Raw genomic sequence first — 15,054 nt, forward strand, 5'->3', positions numbered from 1 at the left:
TTAGCCACGCCCAGTATGGACAGCGCCCAACTCCAGCGGTGCAGACCCTGGGGCTGGCAGCAGGCCACGGGCACCCCTGAGGCCCCGGGTCTGCGTGGAGGCCCAAAGTCCCCGGGACGGCAGAGAAGAGCCAATCCCTGACACCAGCACCCCCTCCCCACGTTGCTCATCCCATGATTCTCTGAGCTCGGAGCCAAATGCTGGCCAGAAAAACTAAGACGTGATGTACTGTCCACAATTTAGCGTCGATTCAGATAAAATAACCATTCCCGACGATCAGCTCTGCAGCCCAGCTACAGAGTCAACCCGGCCCTGGCCCATCTCCTGCCCCGGCTCCTAAAAGGCCCAGAGGCGGCCAGGCCACGTGCGCACGAGGCCCCCAGACGGAGGTGGCTAGAGACGAGGAAGTGCCAGCCTCCTCGTGTGGTCTGAGCGATCTCAGAAAGCTCACGGCGCTTCCCCTCTGGCAAAGGAGTTTTCTGGAAGTCTGTTCTTAAGTTTCTGGACTTATCTGACAACGCTGATCTCTACGCTGCTCTGTGACGACAGCGTGTGGTCTGTAGGACGGGAAGGATCTGACGTTTGTTCACACGGGCTCTGTGGTCTGGGACTCGACACCCAGGGAGGTATCTTTCAACAGGGACAGTGAAACTTCTGCTTCCAGACAAAAGAGGAATGGAGACCAGATTCACCCCCGCCTAGATTCTACAGAACATTTTAAGGAAGAAATGATACCGATATTGAACACTCTTTCAGAAAACAGAGCAAGGAGTAACCATTCCTAGCTGCTCTTGGGAGGCCAGCATCGCCCTGACACCACCGCCAAGGAAATCACACAGAAGACGGGAGACGGGTGTCCCCCGACCACAGACACACTGATCTCACAACACGGGAGCCCTCAGAGCCCAGCAACGTGTGAGAGCATCAGCTGGGATCACTGGATTCATCCAAGGAAGCAAGGCTGGTTAACACCCACAGATCAAGTGAGAAAACATCACGTGATCATAAAGAACTGGACAAGATTCAACACCCATTCATGTTAACAGTTCCCAACCAACTAAATATACAGGGTCGCTTCCTCAGCCTGCGAAGGGCGTTATGAGAACACCTGTATCTGTGTCATCCTGAGGAAGACGGGATGCTTGCTGGCTGAGCCGGGACCAATCGAGCAGCTCCGCTCTCAGCGCTGACCCCGACCAGGCCCCGAGACCCCAGCTGAAGTGTCGGGCAGGAAGGAGAGTCCCAGGCACGCCGGCCGGGAGGGGTGACGCGGGACAGCTGTCCCTCACGCCAGCACGACCCTGGTGCAGGGTCCTCGAGCATCTACTGACCGCAGAACTGATCAGCGGGTCAGCGACTTCACAGGGTTGGGGACTCAAGTGCACGGCCGTCGGAAGAGAGCACGCGGAGGTGACGGGAAGACGGTTCCACTCACAGCAGCACCACAAGCAACAAACGCCCCAGGAACTCGTCTAGGGGAGGAACCGTAAGACCTGCCCACCCAGCCAGAAACCCCGCGGACAGGGACGGGCGCCTCCATGACGGGGGACCCGCACTGCCGGGCGGCCACTGCCCCACAGGGTCTGCAGACCACGCGGCCTTGAGCCAAACCTCAGCCGCCCTTTTGTGTAGAACTTGGCACCATGACTCTAAAAGTCCACGGAAGCAAAAAGCACCCAGAAAAGCCATCCCAACAGTCGTGCACCGGGCCGGGGTGCTGGTTTCAGGTCACCAGAACGCGGGGTGACCTGCACAGAGATCTGCAGTGCGCACACAGGTGCCCACAGGCGTGGGACAGAGGGTCCAGGAACCAACCCAGACACCTGCGGACACGGGACTTCTGGCAAAGGCGCCGGCACCATTCAACGGGAAATCATTTCAGAAAGCCACGCTGCAGCAATTGAGTAATCACGCACAAAAAAGCACACTCCGAAACTTACCTCAGACCACACACAGAAATTAACTTGAAAGAGACCATAAGTCTAAGCATAAAAGCGAAATTTGGAAAAGTTCTAGAGGAGACACAGGAGAAAACCTATCTGCCCTAGGGTTTGACAAAGATTGTTTAGATTACGGATTATACTTTTGGGAACATCAAATAAGTAATAAATTGGACCTCATCAAAATTAAAAACTTTTTGCTTCAGAAAACACTAATAAGAATATAAGAGAAGGTGAAGGAGACTGAGATACAGACTTCAGTTGCAAAATAAATGAGTCAAGGGTATAAATGTACAGTGTGGGAAACAGTAATTATGTAACATCTTTGTATGGTGACATATCATTACTAGATTTATTGAAATGTATAGAAATACCAAATCACTATCTTGTGTAACAAGAACATAGTTTTATAGGTCAATTATACTTCAAAACAAACACTCATAGAAAAAGAGATCAGATTCCTTACTAGAAGAAGTGCGGGTGTGAGGAGGGAACTGGATGAAGGAGGTCAAAAGATACAAACTTCCAGTTAAGGGATACAGTACTAGGGATGTAATGTACAACATGGTAAAGATAATTAACACTACTATATATGGAAGTTGTTAAGAGTAAATCCTAAGAGTTCTCATCACAACAAAAGAAAAAGTATCTTTTTTTAATATATCTTTAATGTTGTATCTATATGAGATAATGAACTATACTTACCGTGGTCAGCATTTCACGATTACGCGAGTCTAATCATTATGCTGTACACCTTAAACTTATGAAGTGCTGCGTGTCAATTATATCTTGATAAAAGAGGTAGAAGAAATGGAACATAAGAGAAGTCATTCACTAGGAAGACAATTTGCAAATCCTGTACGTGATAAAGGAGTTGTATCCAGCAAACACACAGGACTTACCAACTGAATGAGAAAACCAACGACCCAGTGGGGGAAATGGTAGAGGATCTGAACGGACACTTCAGCAAAGAAGATGTGTGAGGACCAAAAGCCCAACATCACCGTCACCAGGGAAAGGCAGATAAAGCTGCAGAGGTGCCCCAGAGGCCCACATTCCAGAACGGGGCAGGTCAGAGGCCTGGCGATACCCAGGGCTGGTCAGGATGGGGCAGGAACATCCCCCGCGCGGCCCCTTTGGAAGGCAATTTGACAGTCTCTTAGACAGCAGAAGGCACATGTGCCATAAAACCCAGCGATTCCTCCTTAGGCCCGTCCCTAAGGTGAGTGAAGACACGGTCCTCACGAGGAGTCACACGCGAATGTGCTCACACGAGTACCCGTGAGCGCAAAGCCCGGGACAGGCCCAGGGTCCAAGAGACACCCCACAAGGCACCCCGGCTCAGGGAGCAGTGCTCAGCAAGGAGACGAGGCACAGAAGCACGCACTTGAACTCGGTGAGCTTTATGGGATGAAGGACACGTGAACGCAGCTGGTAAAAAAAAAGTCTGCCTGCAGTTACAGAGGAGACCTCGGACTGCTGTGGACGTTGCTGAGAGCCCTGGCTGCCTCAGAGGGTGGCTAAGGCGGGAGAGGGTTTGTGCACAACTTTTCACGTCCTTGGAACCCTAAATGGGAAGGCACCGCATCTCCGAAACTAAGCCATCCACTCTCGGCCAGCCAGAGGGACACTACAGCACCGCCCTGGACGGTCTGCCGCACCGCTGCACAGCCCGGTGACCTGCAGCACCCTCCAGCACACGACGCTACCGACACCAGGCCACCCCACTTCAAAGCGGAGACGCGGCTGACACACGGGGAACGGCACTTCCCAGCCACTTTGTGGCAGTTGGAGAAGCCCAGGTCACAGTCAGCCAGGACCTCCACCCAGGGCGGCAACAGAGCCCTGCAGCTGCAGGCCTGAGAGGACCCGTCAGCCCCAGGCAGCCCCGCAAGTCCAAGGACCAGCAGCTGCCCCCCACCTCCTCATGGAGACCACCCGCACCCACGTCCTCCTGGAGACCCTGCACTCACCTCCTCGTGCAGCCCCCGGACCCTCCCCTCAGCCCCTGTCCTCTGTATCCTGAGGAGCCCCGTTCCGTTGCCTCTGACCCCCGCCCGGGTGCACCCCTGGGTGCTGGTGCCACCCCCAGAGCTCCGTCATCCTCCCCAGCAAGCGTCCTCCAGGGCCGCCCTGCGTCCCTTCTCCTGGGGCCCCGGGGATCCTCAGGGACCCGTGCACCACGCGTCCTCACTCTCCCTTCCAGCACAGCCTTGCAAAGGTGCTTCCTTCTTCCAGGACCACTGATGGGGCACCTGCAAGAGGCAAGGCGCAGGGAAGGCCCCGCCTCACCTCCCCGGGGCTGCAGCGCAGACAGATGGGAAGCAGGCGGCTCCAGGGGATGAAGAGGTGCACGGCGGGTGGTCAAGCTGGCAGGACACGCAGCACAGCCCGGGAGCCGTTCCCAGGCCCAAATGCTGCCCCCGACCCCCCACACGCGAGACAACCAGCACTCTGGCCCCGGCGGGGGCAGGGGGAGCATCCACGGGGACCCTGCCGCCTTCCCCTGGGGGGACCCGGCACAGTCGCACCCGGCCCCTGACACGCGAACTCTGCCCAGAAGACTCTGATCCACGGCGCTCCCGAAACCTCCTTTCATCCCACCAGCAGCCCGCGTGGGGATACGAAGTGCTCTTCAGCACGCAAACGGACCCTTGGAACACGTCTGCGTGGACAGGCTTCCTGTGGGACCGCGCCCTCCTGGACACCCGAGCCTAACCACGCTGATTAGAGCAGGCGAACAGGGAGCCGGGACAGCGGGGTCTGACCTCTGACCCGCCACAGGGTCCGCTGGCTCTGTGCTCGTCAGGACACTGCAGCCCGGGGCAAGGAGGGGACATCGTGACGGGACCGGCCAGCGGGCCTCCCGAGCAGACCTCGGCCTCGGCGCTGTGCGCACGGTGGAGGGGCGGGGGCTGGACGACCGTCTGCGGGGTGGGGGGAGTGGGAGGGGGTGGGGGGGTGGGGGGCAGCCCTGGTCTCCACCCCAGAGGCCGGGGCCCCTCCCCCAGCTGCAACAACCAGAAACGCGGCGCTCGCGGCCGCCGGGTGAGCAGCGGTGCTGTGGCCGCAGACCGACACACTCACTGGCCCCCGGGCTCTGTGCTGGGAGCTGGTCTCAGGGCACCGGCAGCTCAACTTCCACCTGATCCTGAAAAGCACAGACTCCAGAAACGGCACCGGGTCGCTCGGACAGACACGAGCCATGGGAACACCACGGACCTACTTCCGAAAGCACGGCCGCCTCCGCCGTGCCCCCCAGCAGGCCCGCCCGTGGTGTGAGCACAGCGGCTCCGAGCGCCCGGAGCCCCTGCTCCGCAGTTTCCCCGCAAGGAGCCGACGCGACGCGGGCTGGCGCCCCCAGTCCCGTCCTAACCGCGCGGACCGGAGGCGGCGCACGCGCGCGCACGTGGGCCCAGCTCCCGCCGCAGTCACGCGCGCCGCACCCTCCAGCCGCGCTTCCCACGGCGACGCCGCTTCCGGGCCAAGGTGAAGACTGTAGACGGCACGGCCCCGGTCCTGCTGCGGGGTCCGAAGCGCCTCCTCAGAGCCCCCCGCCCGTCCCCTGCACTGACTGACTGCCTCCACTGCGCCGAGCACGGGCGCTCCCAGGGGTTCCCAGCAGCAGACCCGGGAACGGGGTAGACACGCAGATTCCACCACCACCGCAGCCCCCGAAACTGGAGTTCTGGAAAGCGGCTCAGCAACTGTTTTCACGGGCCTCCCTTCCGCCTGTCCGCCTGTCCCCAGGACACCCACACGTCCATCCAGCCTCAGGACCCTCCCATCCACGGCCCACCTGCCCCGAAGACCGTCTCATCTGTCCCTTCATCCATCCGTCCCCAGGGCCCTCCTGAAGGATGTCATCGGCTCCGCCAAGCAGGTCACCAGGTCACAACACTCACAGAGGCTCCTACAGCGCTCTCTGCTGTGGACCTGCTCCCACACTGCCCTTCAAGGCTCAGAAAGACCCCCCGAGTCTGGCACTGACCTGGGGCCCGCACAGTACTGCCTAGTGCTGAGAAAACGAATGCTCCAAAGAAACAAGCGTAAATCCTAGGCAATTCCGTCACCTCCAAAGAAACAAGCGTAAATCCTAGGCAATTCCGTCACCAACAGGGGTGAGGGGTGGTACACAGCTCTGTCCTAGACAGTCACCAAGCTGGCTCCTGAGGCCCTGGGCTCCGAGGCGCCGCCACAAGGGCCCCCGCAGGCACACACCACCGGCGACTCCGCAGGTGGGTCCTCTGGGGTGGGGAGGGCCCTGATTCTGCCCCCCTACAAGCCCCATGCAAAGGCCCCATCCAACATGGGGCAACGTGATGGCCGTGTTCTGCCTTCGTGGGGCCCCGGGGATAAAGAGCCAGGTTGAAGGTACCTGCTCTATGGGGAACCCATGGAGACGCTCCCCGGCTCTAGCTCTAGCACCCTCCTGAGCCAGGACTAAAACAGGACTGAGCCAGGGCCCTGAACCAGGACTGAACTGCCAGGACTGAGCCAGGGCTCCCGAAGCACACCTCTGAACCAGGGCTCCCCTGGACGGGGTTCTGCCATGTAGTGTCCCCCCACCTCCGGGCCTCAGTCACCATCCAGTGGCCGAGCCTCAAGTCGGCCCCTTTCGGCCCAGCAGCCTGGACAAGGCCTGGGGAAGCTGGTCCACGGGGGGCCCACAGGCAGCTTTGGGGGAGCTGAGGACTTGGGGACGAGGCGATACCCACCATCGCTGGGGAGTGGGCTGTGGCCAATCTGCATCTGAGGCCCCTCAGGCTCCTCACACAGCCCGCTCTGTGGCCAGTCGGGAACAGGAGTGGCGGCCCAGGCAGCACCCAGGTGGACGCCGGGTACCAGAGCGAGGTGCCCTTGGCGGGCACATGCAGGCTGCGGGTGCAGGGCCCTGTGTGGGAGGCCCGGGAGGACAGGACAAGAGCACTCACACCCCCCCCACCACGTGATCCCGAGAAACCTCCTGGTTCCACTCGTCAGGAAGAGAACGGAGGGCGTCTAGGTTCGTGCCACTTCAATGTGGCAAACTCTTGACCAGCGATAAAAAGTTCTCAGTATTTCCCCTCCTTCCTGCACAGAGATCCTCGTTGATGCCAACTACGAAAACCGGAAATCGTTCTTCACTAAGAGATCCACAGAATGGAACGTGGCCAAGCTCACCCCTCTGTGAAGTCACGGTCACCGGGCAAACTCAAGGCTCCCGTCAGAAACGCTCTCAGGATCCTGACCTGCTGCTGCGAGGACTTCCAGCTCCTTTCTGTCTCCAACACATCTGCAGGAAAATCTAAGGACGCGTCAAAGTAAACACACGTGCCTGCTGTGTGTACACGCATCTGCACGTACACACGAGTGTGTCTCCAAGGAACGCACTTCTAACCTAGAACATGGTCGCACGTCCTGAGGGAATCAACGGTTAACTGGATACCCCCAAAACTACAAAACGGCTGCAGAAAAAGATCTAAATAGATGATGATAAATTTAACCAAGGAGGCGTGACACCTGTATGCACACAACATTGCTGAGAGAAATTATGGGACATGTAAGTAAATCGAAAAACATCTAGAGCTCATGGGCTGGAAAACTTAACTGTTTTTGGGTATCAGTTAACACCCAATTGATCTACAGATTCAATGCAATCCCAATCACAATTCCAACAGGCTTTTTTGTACAAGTTCATAAGCTGATTCTCAGTGTTAGGTGGAAATGCGAATGTCAGCATAGCCAGAGCTGTTTTAAAAGAACAGAGTTGGCCGTACACCACCCACTTTCCACATGTTAGTCTACAAAGCGCCCCAGAGTGAGAACACAAACACAGATCAGTGGGTTAGGGATGAGAAAATAGACCCAGACGCATACGGCCAATTGATTTCAGACAACGCAACTCAATGGGAAAAGGAGAGACTTCGAAACTGCTGTGTACCTGGATATCTTACACCACATGCAGAAACTTACGTGAAATGGATCAGAAGTTTAAATGCAAAAGCAAAAACCAGGAAGCTTTCAGAAGGAAAAGAGCAGATAACCCTGAGAGCTTGGGATAGGCACATATTTCGTCGATCGGATGTAATAAATAAGAACCATAAAAGAATAAAATTGAAAGAATCAAAAAACAAACAGCTTTTGCTTTCAAACCACATGTTAAGCTTTCAAAACACATGTCAAACAAATGACAAAACGCGCCACAGACTGAAGAGAAACATGTGAAAACATGCGTCTCATAAAGGAGCTGCACCCAGAGTCTACACACAGAGCCCTTACGACTCAATGACAGAGAAATACTCAGTTTTCAAAATGGGCAGAAGGTCTGGACAGACGGTGCACAACGGCTGATAAGTCATGAAAAGAGGCTCGCCGTCACCAGAAAACAGGGAAATGCAGATAAAACCATGACACACGACAAGCCCGCCAGGACGGCTGAAGTACAAGTCTAAGGACAGCCAGTGCCGGGGAGGCGTGGACGGGGACCCGCACGCACGGCTGGGGAAATGGGACGTGACACCTGCCTCAGAACAGTGTAGGGGCTTTGGAGGCTTTTCAGTTTTTTTGTTTTCTAAGTTAAACACACACACAGCGCACAGCCCAGCAACTCCACTCCGAGGTCATTCATCCGAGAGAGACGCAAACAGCTGTCCACGCGGGGTTCTCAGCAGCTTCATTCACAAGAAGCACACGCAGAGACAGCTCGAGCGGCCCCCAGTGCTGAAGTGACAATCAGGCTGTGCTCCATCCACGCAACGGGATCCTACTCGGCAGGGAGAGGGAAGCAGGGCCCGCAGCACCTCAGACAGATCCTGGCAGCGGGAGTGGCTGCCTGGGACGCGGGCAAGGGGCGCGGGGCCCTGGGGGCGGGAAGCGCTCTGCTCCTTGGCGTGTTCACACGCAAGGGTGACGACCGTCCCGCACACCTATAGGCACCATTCGCTGTATGTAAACTAACCCCCCACAAACTGGACTTTTCAAAAATCAAGGGTTAAGAACAAGCCCGCCCCCCTTTCCCTGACACCTCTGCTTCCACACTCGGGGAGGGGCTCGGCTCTTGCCGGGCTGGGGGATCAGCCGGCACGCGCACCCCTCAGCACACCCGCCGTGGAGGTCTGAGTGTGTCCAGGCACCCGGGACGCAGCAGGCGGCAGAGAGATAAAACAGCCCTCCGCTTCCGATGGCGATGGGAGAGGAGGCACAGCAGCGAAGGGGGAGGGACCAGTGTCCAGCAGAGGGGCAGAACCGTGCCCCAAACATTCATGTTCACTGGAACCTCAGAACAGGACCTTATTTGGAAACGGGATCTCTGCAGATGGGATGCAGTGAAGGGTCTGAGATGAGGTCCTCCTGGAGGAGGGTGGCCCTACATCCAATGACAGGGTCCTTCTAAACACAGAAGGCGAGAGACCCAGACACAGAGGAGAAGCCCCGTGAAGACAAGAGGCAGAGACGGGAGGGAGGCGGCCACAAGCCCAGGGACGCCTGGAGACCCCCAGAAGCTGGAAGAGGCAGGAAGGACCCTCCCTGGAGCCTCTGGAGGGAGCGCAGCCCTGGGACACCTTGACCTCAGACACCTGGTCCCCAGGATGGGGGAGGGTGGATTGTTGCCTGTCACTCCCAGGACTCCGAGGTGTCCTGGGCTCTGCGTGGAGGGTCAGGACCCAGCCTCCTCCCCACCGCTCCCACGGGTGAGGGCCTCACGTGAGTCTGACTCGCTTCCTATTAATTCTTAAAGAAAAAAACGTTCAGAACTTTTCTCACAGCACTTTATGTATGAACGTTTTTCTGAAATTAATTATCCATTTCTTGGGGCAAAAGAGCTCTTATCATTTTGTCAGAATGACAAACATCCTTTTGGGTTACTCGCTTCTTGAAATCCAAGTGAAGCACGCCATAAATTCCAAATACATTGAGACGTGTTTAAAGTCACCTTCAAGTACCAGACAAGGTCCGTCATCACTTTTTGAAAACTCTTGGGACGACTAAGAGAAAGTCATTCTGTTTTCCCTCAAAACCGGTTTCTCACGCTGACTTGCTCTATCTGGTCATGGAAACCACAGACCAGAGGAAGGGTCTTCAATCTCACCCCACCTCCGTCAGCACTTCCTTTCATTCACCCCCTTTCCATCCTGGCCACGCCACCCAGGCCACGCCCCACCCCTCCAGGCAGAAGCTCATCTCTCTGCGGCCCCATGCAGTGCAGAGCAATGCAATAACGTGGTCTTGGGGAAACACCACTCCCGCCGTGTCGCTGCCCTCGGGAAGCCCAGCAGCCGGCCACAGAGGCAGAGAGATTACCCAGCCCTGAGCTCTGCTTCTGGCTCAATCCGAATCCGGCTGGCGCGGCCCAGACGCAGCAGCCTGCTGTGCGACGGCTCTGGTCTCTGAGCATAAACATCTGGTCCTCACACTTGGAACACAGCCCCCCCCCCGCCACGTCCCCTCCGCCCCGCAGGCGCCCTCCCCTAATTCAGGGCACCCCCTAGTCCCACAGCTCACTTCCTCCACGCCCCATCCCTCCAGACGGAGAGGAATGGCCTCTCCCAGCTGTGAACACCTACGAAACTTAACTTCCACTCGTCTGTGACTTCCTACCTGCTACGCAGAAACACATTCTCTTCACATGCATCCAAGTCACCCTCCTCGCACGAGCTGACCTTTGGTAGACATTTCCAGACCTAAGGGGACTCACACCAGGTCATGGGGTCACGAAACACAAGAATTCATCTTCCAGCGGTGTCACCGGAGCACACTTAGTGACAAAGTGGGGAGCTCCCCACAGAAGACCTGAGGGATCCCAGGGAGGAAGAGCACCTGGGGGAGGATGGGCGGGGGGGGGGCTGTCACTGCTAGAGGGGGCTTGCTGAGAGAGCCCTGGCCCCCCTCACGTACCCACCTCCTCAGTTCAATGAGGGCTCAGGCAGGCCTTCTGGGGCACTGTGGTTCTGCAGGTCAGTGGGGGCACTGCAGACGGTCAGACTCGGGGATGGGTCCCAGGACACACGTTCCTGCAGATCCAGATAAGCCTCCTTCGGGGCGTTTCTACAGGGTCTCCCAAGCTGCCTCTGGGTCTACCTCCCATCCTCCTTGGAGGCTCACTTTCTGGAAAATATCCTTGATCCGTGAGAACATGTCAGACACCCTCCAATCACTTGGAACCAGACGAGTTCCTTCCGGACTGACATCCACCTCTCACTCTCCCCTTCGTGGCTGGGAAACCAGCAGACTAAGTGATGGGGGAAGTCCCTCCTCCTGATACGCTCAGTGCTGTTGATGGGATGGATGCGGGCTCAACCGGAAAACCGTAAATGTTACCAGCAAGTCCCAATGGAACAGACGCACTCCTTCAGGCTTAGGCGTACGCTAGGGGTACGATATGCACCAACCATACGTTTTCCCATAGCACCTGGAGGAGCTTTATTACTTTTAACCGACACGGTATTAAATATCAAAAAGCACCTTTTTTTAAAAATTAAATATACTGCTGTCCAGCTGTCCTTATTGTAGATAAATGAGGCATAAAACCTCTAGGTTCAGAAGCTAGGCAGAACAGAAGAAGCTGAGACATGGATAACTAAAACCAACCGGAAACAAACTCCAGAATGACGACCAACTTGGGAATCTGTCAAAGACAGCATTTTTCTGTGTGCGAGACTTTCTTGGCAGGAGGAAGAGACTAGACGTGCAAGCGCTTTCACGCCTGACATTCCTCCAGCATCTTCGACCACCCTCAGCTACACGTCGGTAGGCGACCCGAGTTACCTCCGCAGGCGTTAGGAGAAGGAAGAGTAACTTACTACTCTCGTCCCTGCGGATCGACGAGGCCCTCGAACAGGTGGTCCACTCCGGGCACTAGAGGCGGCTCCCAGGGGGAGAGCGGTGGACGCGGGGGACGGGCTGGGCGCCCCCGGGCCATCCAACCCGCGCGGCCTGCAGGCGAGGGCCGGGGCTGCGAACGGGGGCCCGGGCTGCCCTGCGTCTCCCGCGACCCCCTCGGGCCCCCCGGGCATCTTGATCCTCTGCAAGCAGTCTTGGAGCATCGCCTGCGTGCTGGACTCGCTGAGCCAGCACAGGAAGAGCTCGTCCACCTTCATCTTCAGGACGGGCTGCAGGACTTTGCCGGGCGGCATCTCCGGGGCTCGGACCCTCCTTCCAGGGGGACCCCTTCCTCCTGCACAGGTGCCTGGAGCCGGGACCGAAGTCCGACCTGAATGGACCTCCGCGTAGTAGGCGACGGCCGCCAAAGAGGACGAGCCCCACGGGGGTCCCCGACCCGTGGTCCCGGGTGAAGGCGGCCGGCCCGGCGGGCGTCGCGGGTCCGGGGCCCGGTGAGGAGGCAGCGGCCCGGCGGGCGTGGCGGGCCCGGGGTCTGGCGTGGAGTCAACGGCCCGGCGGGCGTCGCGGGCCCGGGGTCATGGGTCGGGGTAGGGCGGCGCCCCGCCCAGGGGCTGCGCGGACTGGGGGGCCCGTCGGAGGCGGAAGGCCGGACCGCGGCGGGGCCCGCCCAGCTCAGGGCAGCTTCAAAACGGGCGCGCCGGCTGCGCTCCCAAAGAAGGTCGCCTATGTCGTGCGTCACCGTGACGCGTGGCGTCATCACGGCGCCGCCCGTCGGCGCCCACGACTCCAGCCGCGGCTGTGCCGGGGCGCTTCGGTGGGCTGGAGGGCGCTCAGGAGCTGGAGTGCGGACGGGGGCGGGGGATGGCGGGCACCCCACCCCACGTCTTTCAGCTTTTAGGCTTTCCTGGGGTGCGGCGCGCACCAGCGACGTGCCCTTATGTCCGCGGAAGTGCAAGCACGCGCTGTGCGATCTCGCCGGGATGGGCGGGGGTAGTCGGCCGGTCTGTTAGGCATGCGCATTGCATGCCTGTCGTGGCGGCGCTCGGGAGGCCTGTCGGTCGAGCATGAGCAGTGCGTGCCCGCCGGGAGCTAGTCGGAGGCCGGGCATTGTGCGCGGAGAGGGCGTGGTACAGGGGAGGAGCATGCGCAGGGCGTGCCCGCCGACCGCGGGAGCGAGCACGCGCGCTGCGGGAGCGAGCGGGAGGCGGGCGTGGCGGCGATTGCGGGGCAATGCAGTTTTTAGATAAAACGGTCCCCTTCAGACCGCAATGGTCGCGGTTACGTTAAATTTGTTAAATGATGATAGTGACGGGTTGGAGGCGTGCAACTGCTTTAAAGCTGGCCTTTCAGGCTGAGAATGAACTGCTTTTGTAATTGCAAAAATAATCTATTCTGATGGAAGTGGAAGTAATTACTTAAATGACTTTGGCCCCATGACTAGCTTATTTCAGTTTATCCTTTTAATAGTGTCGATAAATCATCCACACAGCACACATGCACCTCTTTTTTTTTAATGCCTTGATCTTTTTTCTAAGTTGTTTTTTTTCTCTTAACATTATGAGTTTTCACTTGGGTTTGCTCTCTTTTAGGAGGTAGTTTCGAGGTCTTATGAGCCGGGCTCTCCTATTTCTCAGGAGTATAAGTATAGCTAGACTCACTAAATAACTCTTAAACTATGGGTTTATTTTGTGCCTACAATGATTTCAAACTTCGTTTGTGTTTCCTGACTGAAGAAAAATGCACAGCCTGAGAGTTGAGAATTATGTTTGATTCCGTGGACTTGCTGAGGACTTAAGCCAGGGAGGTACCCTCTCAGATGGCTCTGAGGGACTTCTTCCAAGAGGTCAGGGAGGAGCCAGGGTACAGAGGCCTTTTTTGCAACAAAAAATAAGATAGTTGGAAGGTTACTGTTAATGAAAGAAAAACAGACATCTCAAGTTAATGAATTTAGCACTTTTCTATGGATGGGAAGATGCTAAAGATAGAAGATCACTCCTTTGATATGCACCTTAGCTACCTGGGACCAGTATCCCGCTTTTCTCCATCCTGAGTCCCCCCAGGGTGCACAGTCCAGGGTGCCTGCAGTGGCTGAGGGCTTGATGGAAGCAATATCCTTTGTTTACCGATATGGCTTGAAGATAAAAATCCGAGTATCCTGGGTCAGGACAGGGCCATAACGCAGGAATTCTGTGCGGTTCTTTCTATTCATTGGGAAGCTAATGCTTGTGTACGCAGGCCGTCACTTCTGGAGAGAAGTAAATATTAATACACGTCTCTGAGTTTATCACACACAGACATCTTGTCCAAGAACAAGTGTGCTTTTCACTCGGGGTCTGTAAACGAGCTGCCATTCATCCATGTGGTTTTGGGGGGAAATGGTCTTTTTGAGTCCCTGCACAAGACGGCTTTATACCCCGGGGCTCGGCGGGGCCTAAGGAAAGGTCTGTGCGTCTGCCAACGGGACAGCAACAAACTCCGTGAAGGAAACAGAACCTCCTTCAGTCTGTGCGGTGGATCCCGCCGCAGGGGACAGAGAGGTGCTGTGCGGCCCGAGGCCGGCGGGGCAGAGGCCAGAGGGGCCTGCACCGCCCACCCCTGAACAGAGGCAGGACTCTGCTGATGGCAGGAATGGAAGCGCTGCTGGCTGCAACCGCCTTCCAGGGGTGGCGGAGGTCTCAGGGCAGAGGGTGGGGGGGTGGGGGTGGAGAGCGTGCACGTGGAGAGGAAGATTCCAGAGGCCCCCCTGTGGGGAGGCCATGCACTGCGCATGCTCCCCATGTGGGAGGGCGGAGCTTATCCAGGGGAGTGGGAGGGAGGGCAGTCCTTCCTTCGTCCACGGGAGCCCAGGTCCCTCTGTGGCCATCAACTCAGAGCCCCAGGTGGAGCTGCTCGGAAAGGCAGGCGCTCAGAACATCCTGTGGCTCTGAGTCACACCTGCCTGTCACCAGAGCCCAGGTCGGGTAATTGCTTGCACACTCAGGCGTGAGGCATGAAGACGCCCTGGACAGAATGTCCTATGTGGTCAGTCTCACTGGTCCTGGGCTGACCCTGAGCTCCAAATATACGTGTCCTGTACAGCTAGAAGTCGGAGTGATCAAGTTTTTATCTGCCACGGCTGTTCCACCTGAGTTTCTTCTTTCTTCCCTCCTTCCTTTCTTCCTTTCTTTCTCTCCTTCCATCTCCCTCTCTTCCTTCCTCCCTCGCTCCCTCCCTCCCTCCCTTTCTTTCTTTGTTTTTTTGTTTTTTTTTTTTTTTTTTGGTCTTCGTCTTTCTCGTGAAAACGGACTCCTGA

General features: G+C 57.2%; 1 protein-coding gene across 3 annotated transcripts in view; it reads right to left on the reverse strand.

Annotated features, from left to right (window-relative positions):
* Positions 1-12,748, reverse strand: part of PPP2R3B (protein phosphatase 2 regulatory subunit B''beta) — a 63,758-nt gene extending 51,010 nt beyond the window's left edge. The window contains exon 1 of one of the 3 annotated variants that reach the window (XM_082447971.1): positions 11,723-12,748. In XM_082447971.1, coding sequence (XP_082304097.1) covers positions 11,723-12,055 — 333 coding nt within the window. In that variant the 5' untranslated portion in view covers positions 12,056-12,748. The remainder of the gene's footprint in view (positions 1-11,722) is intronic. The other 2 variants (XM_082447973.1, XM_082447970.1) reach the window with 2 other exon arrangements.
* Positions 12,749-15,054: the final 2,306 nt, after the last annotated feature.

This window comes from Balaenoptera physalus, assembly GCF_965194825.1.
Source record: "Balaenoptera physalus genome assembly, chromosome: Y".
NCBI classification, from domain to species: Eukaryota; Metazoa; Chordata; class Mammalia; order Artiodactyla; family Balaenopteridae; genus Balaenoptera; species Balaenoptera physalus.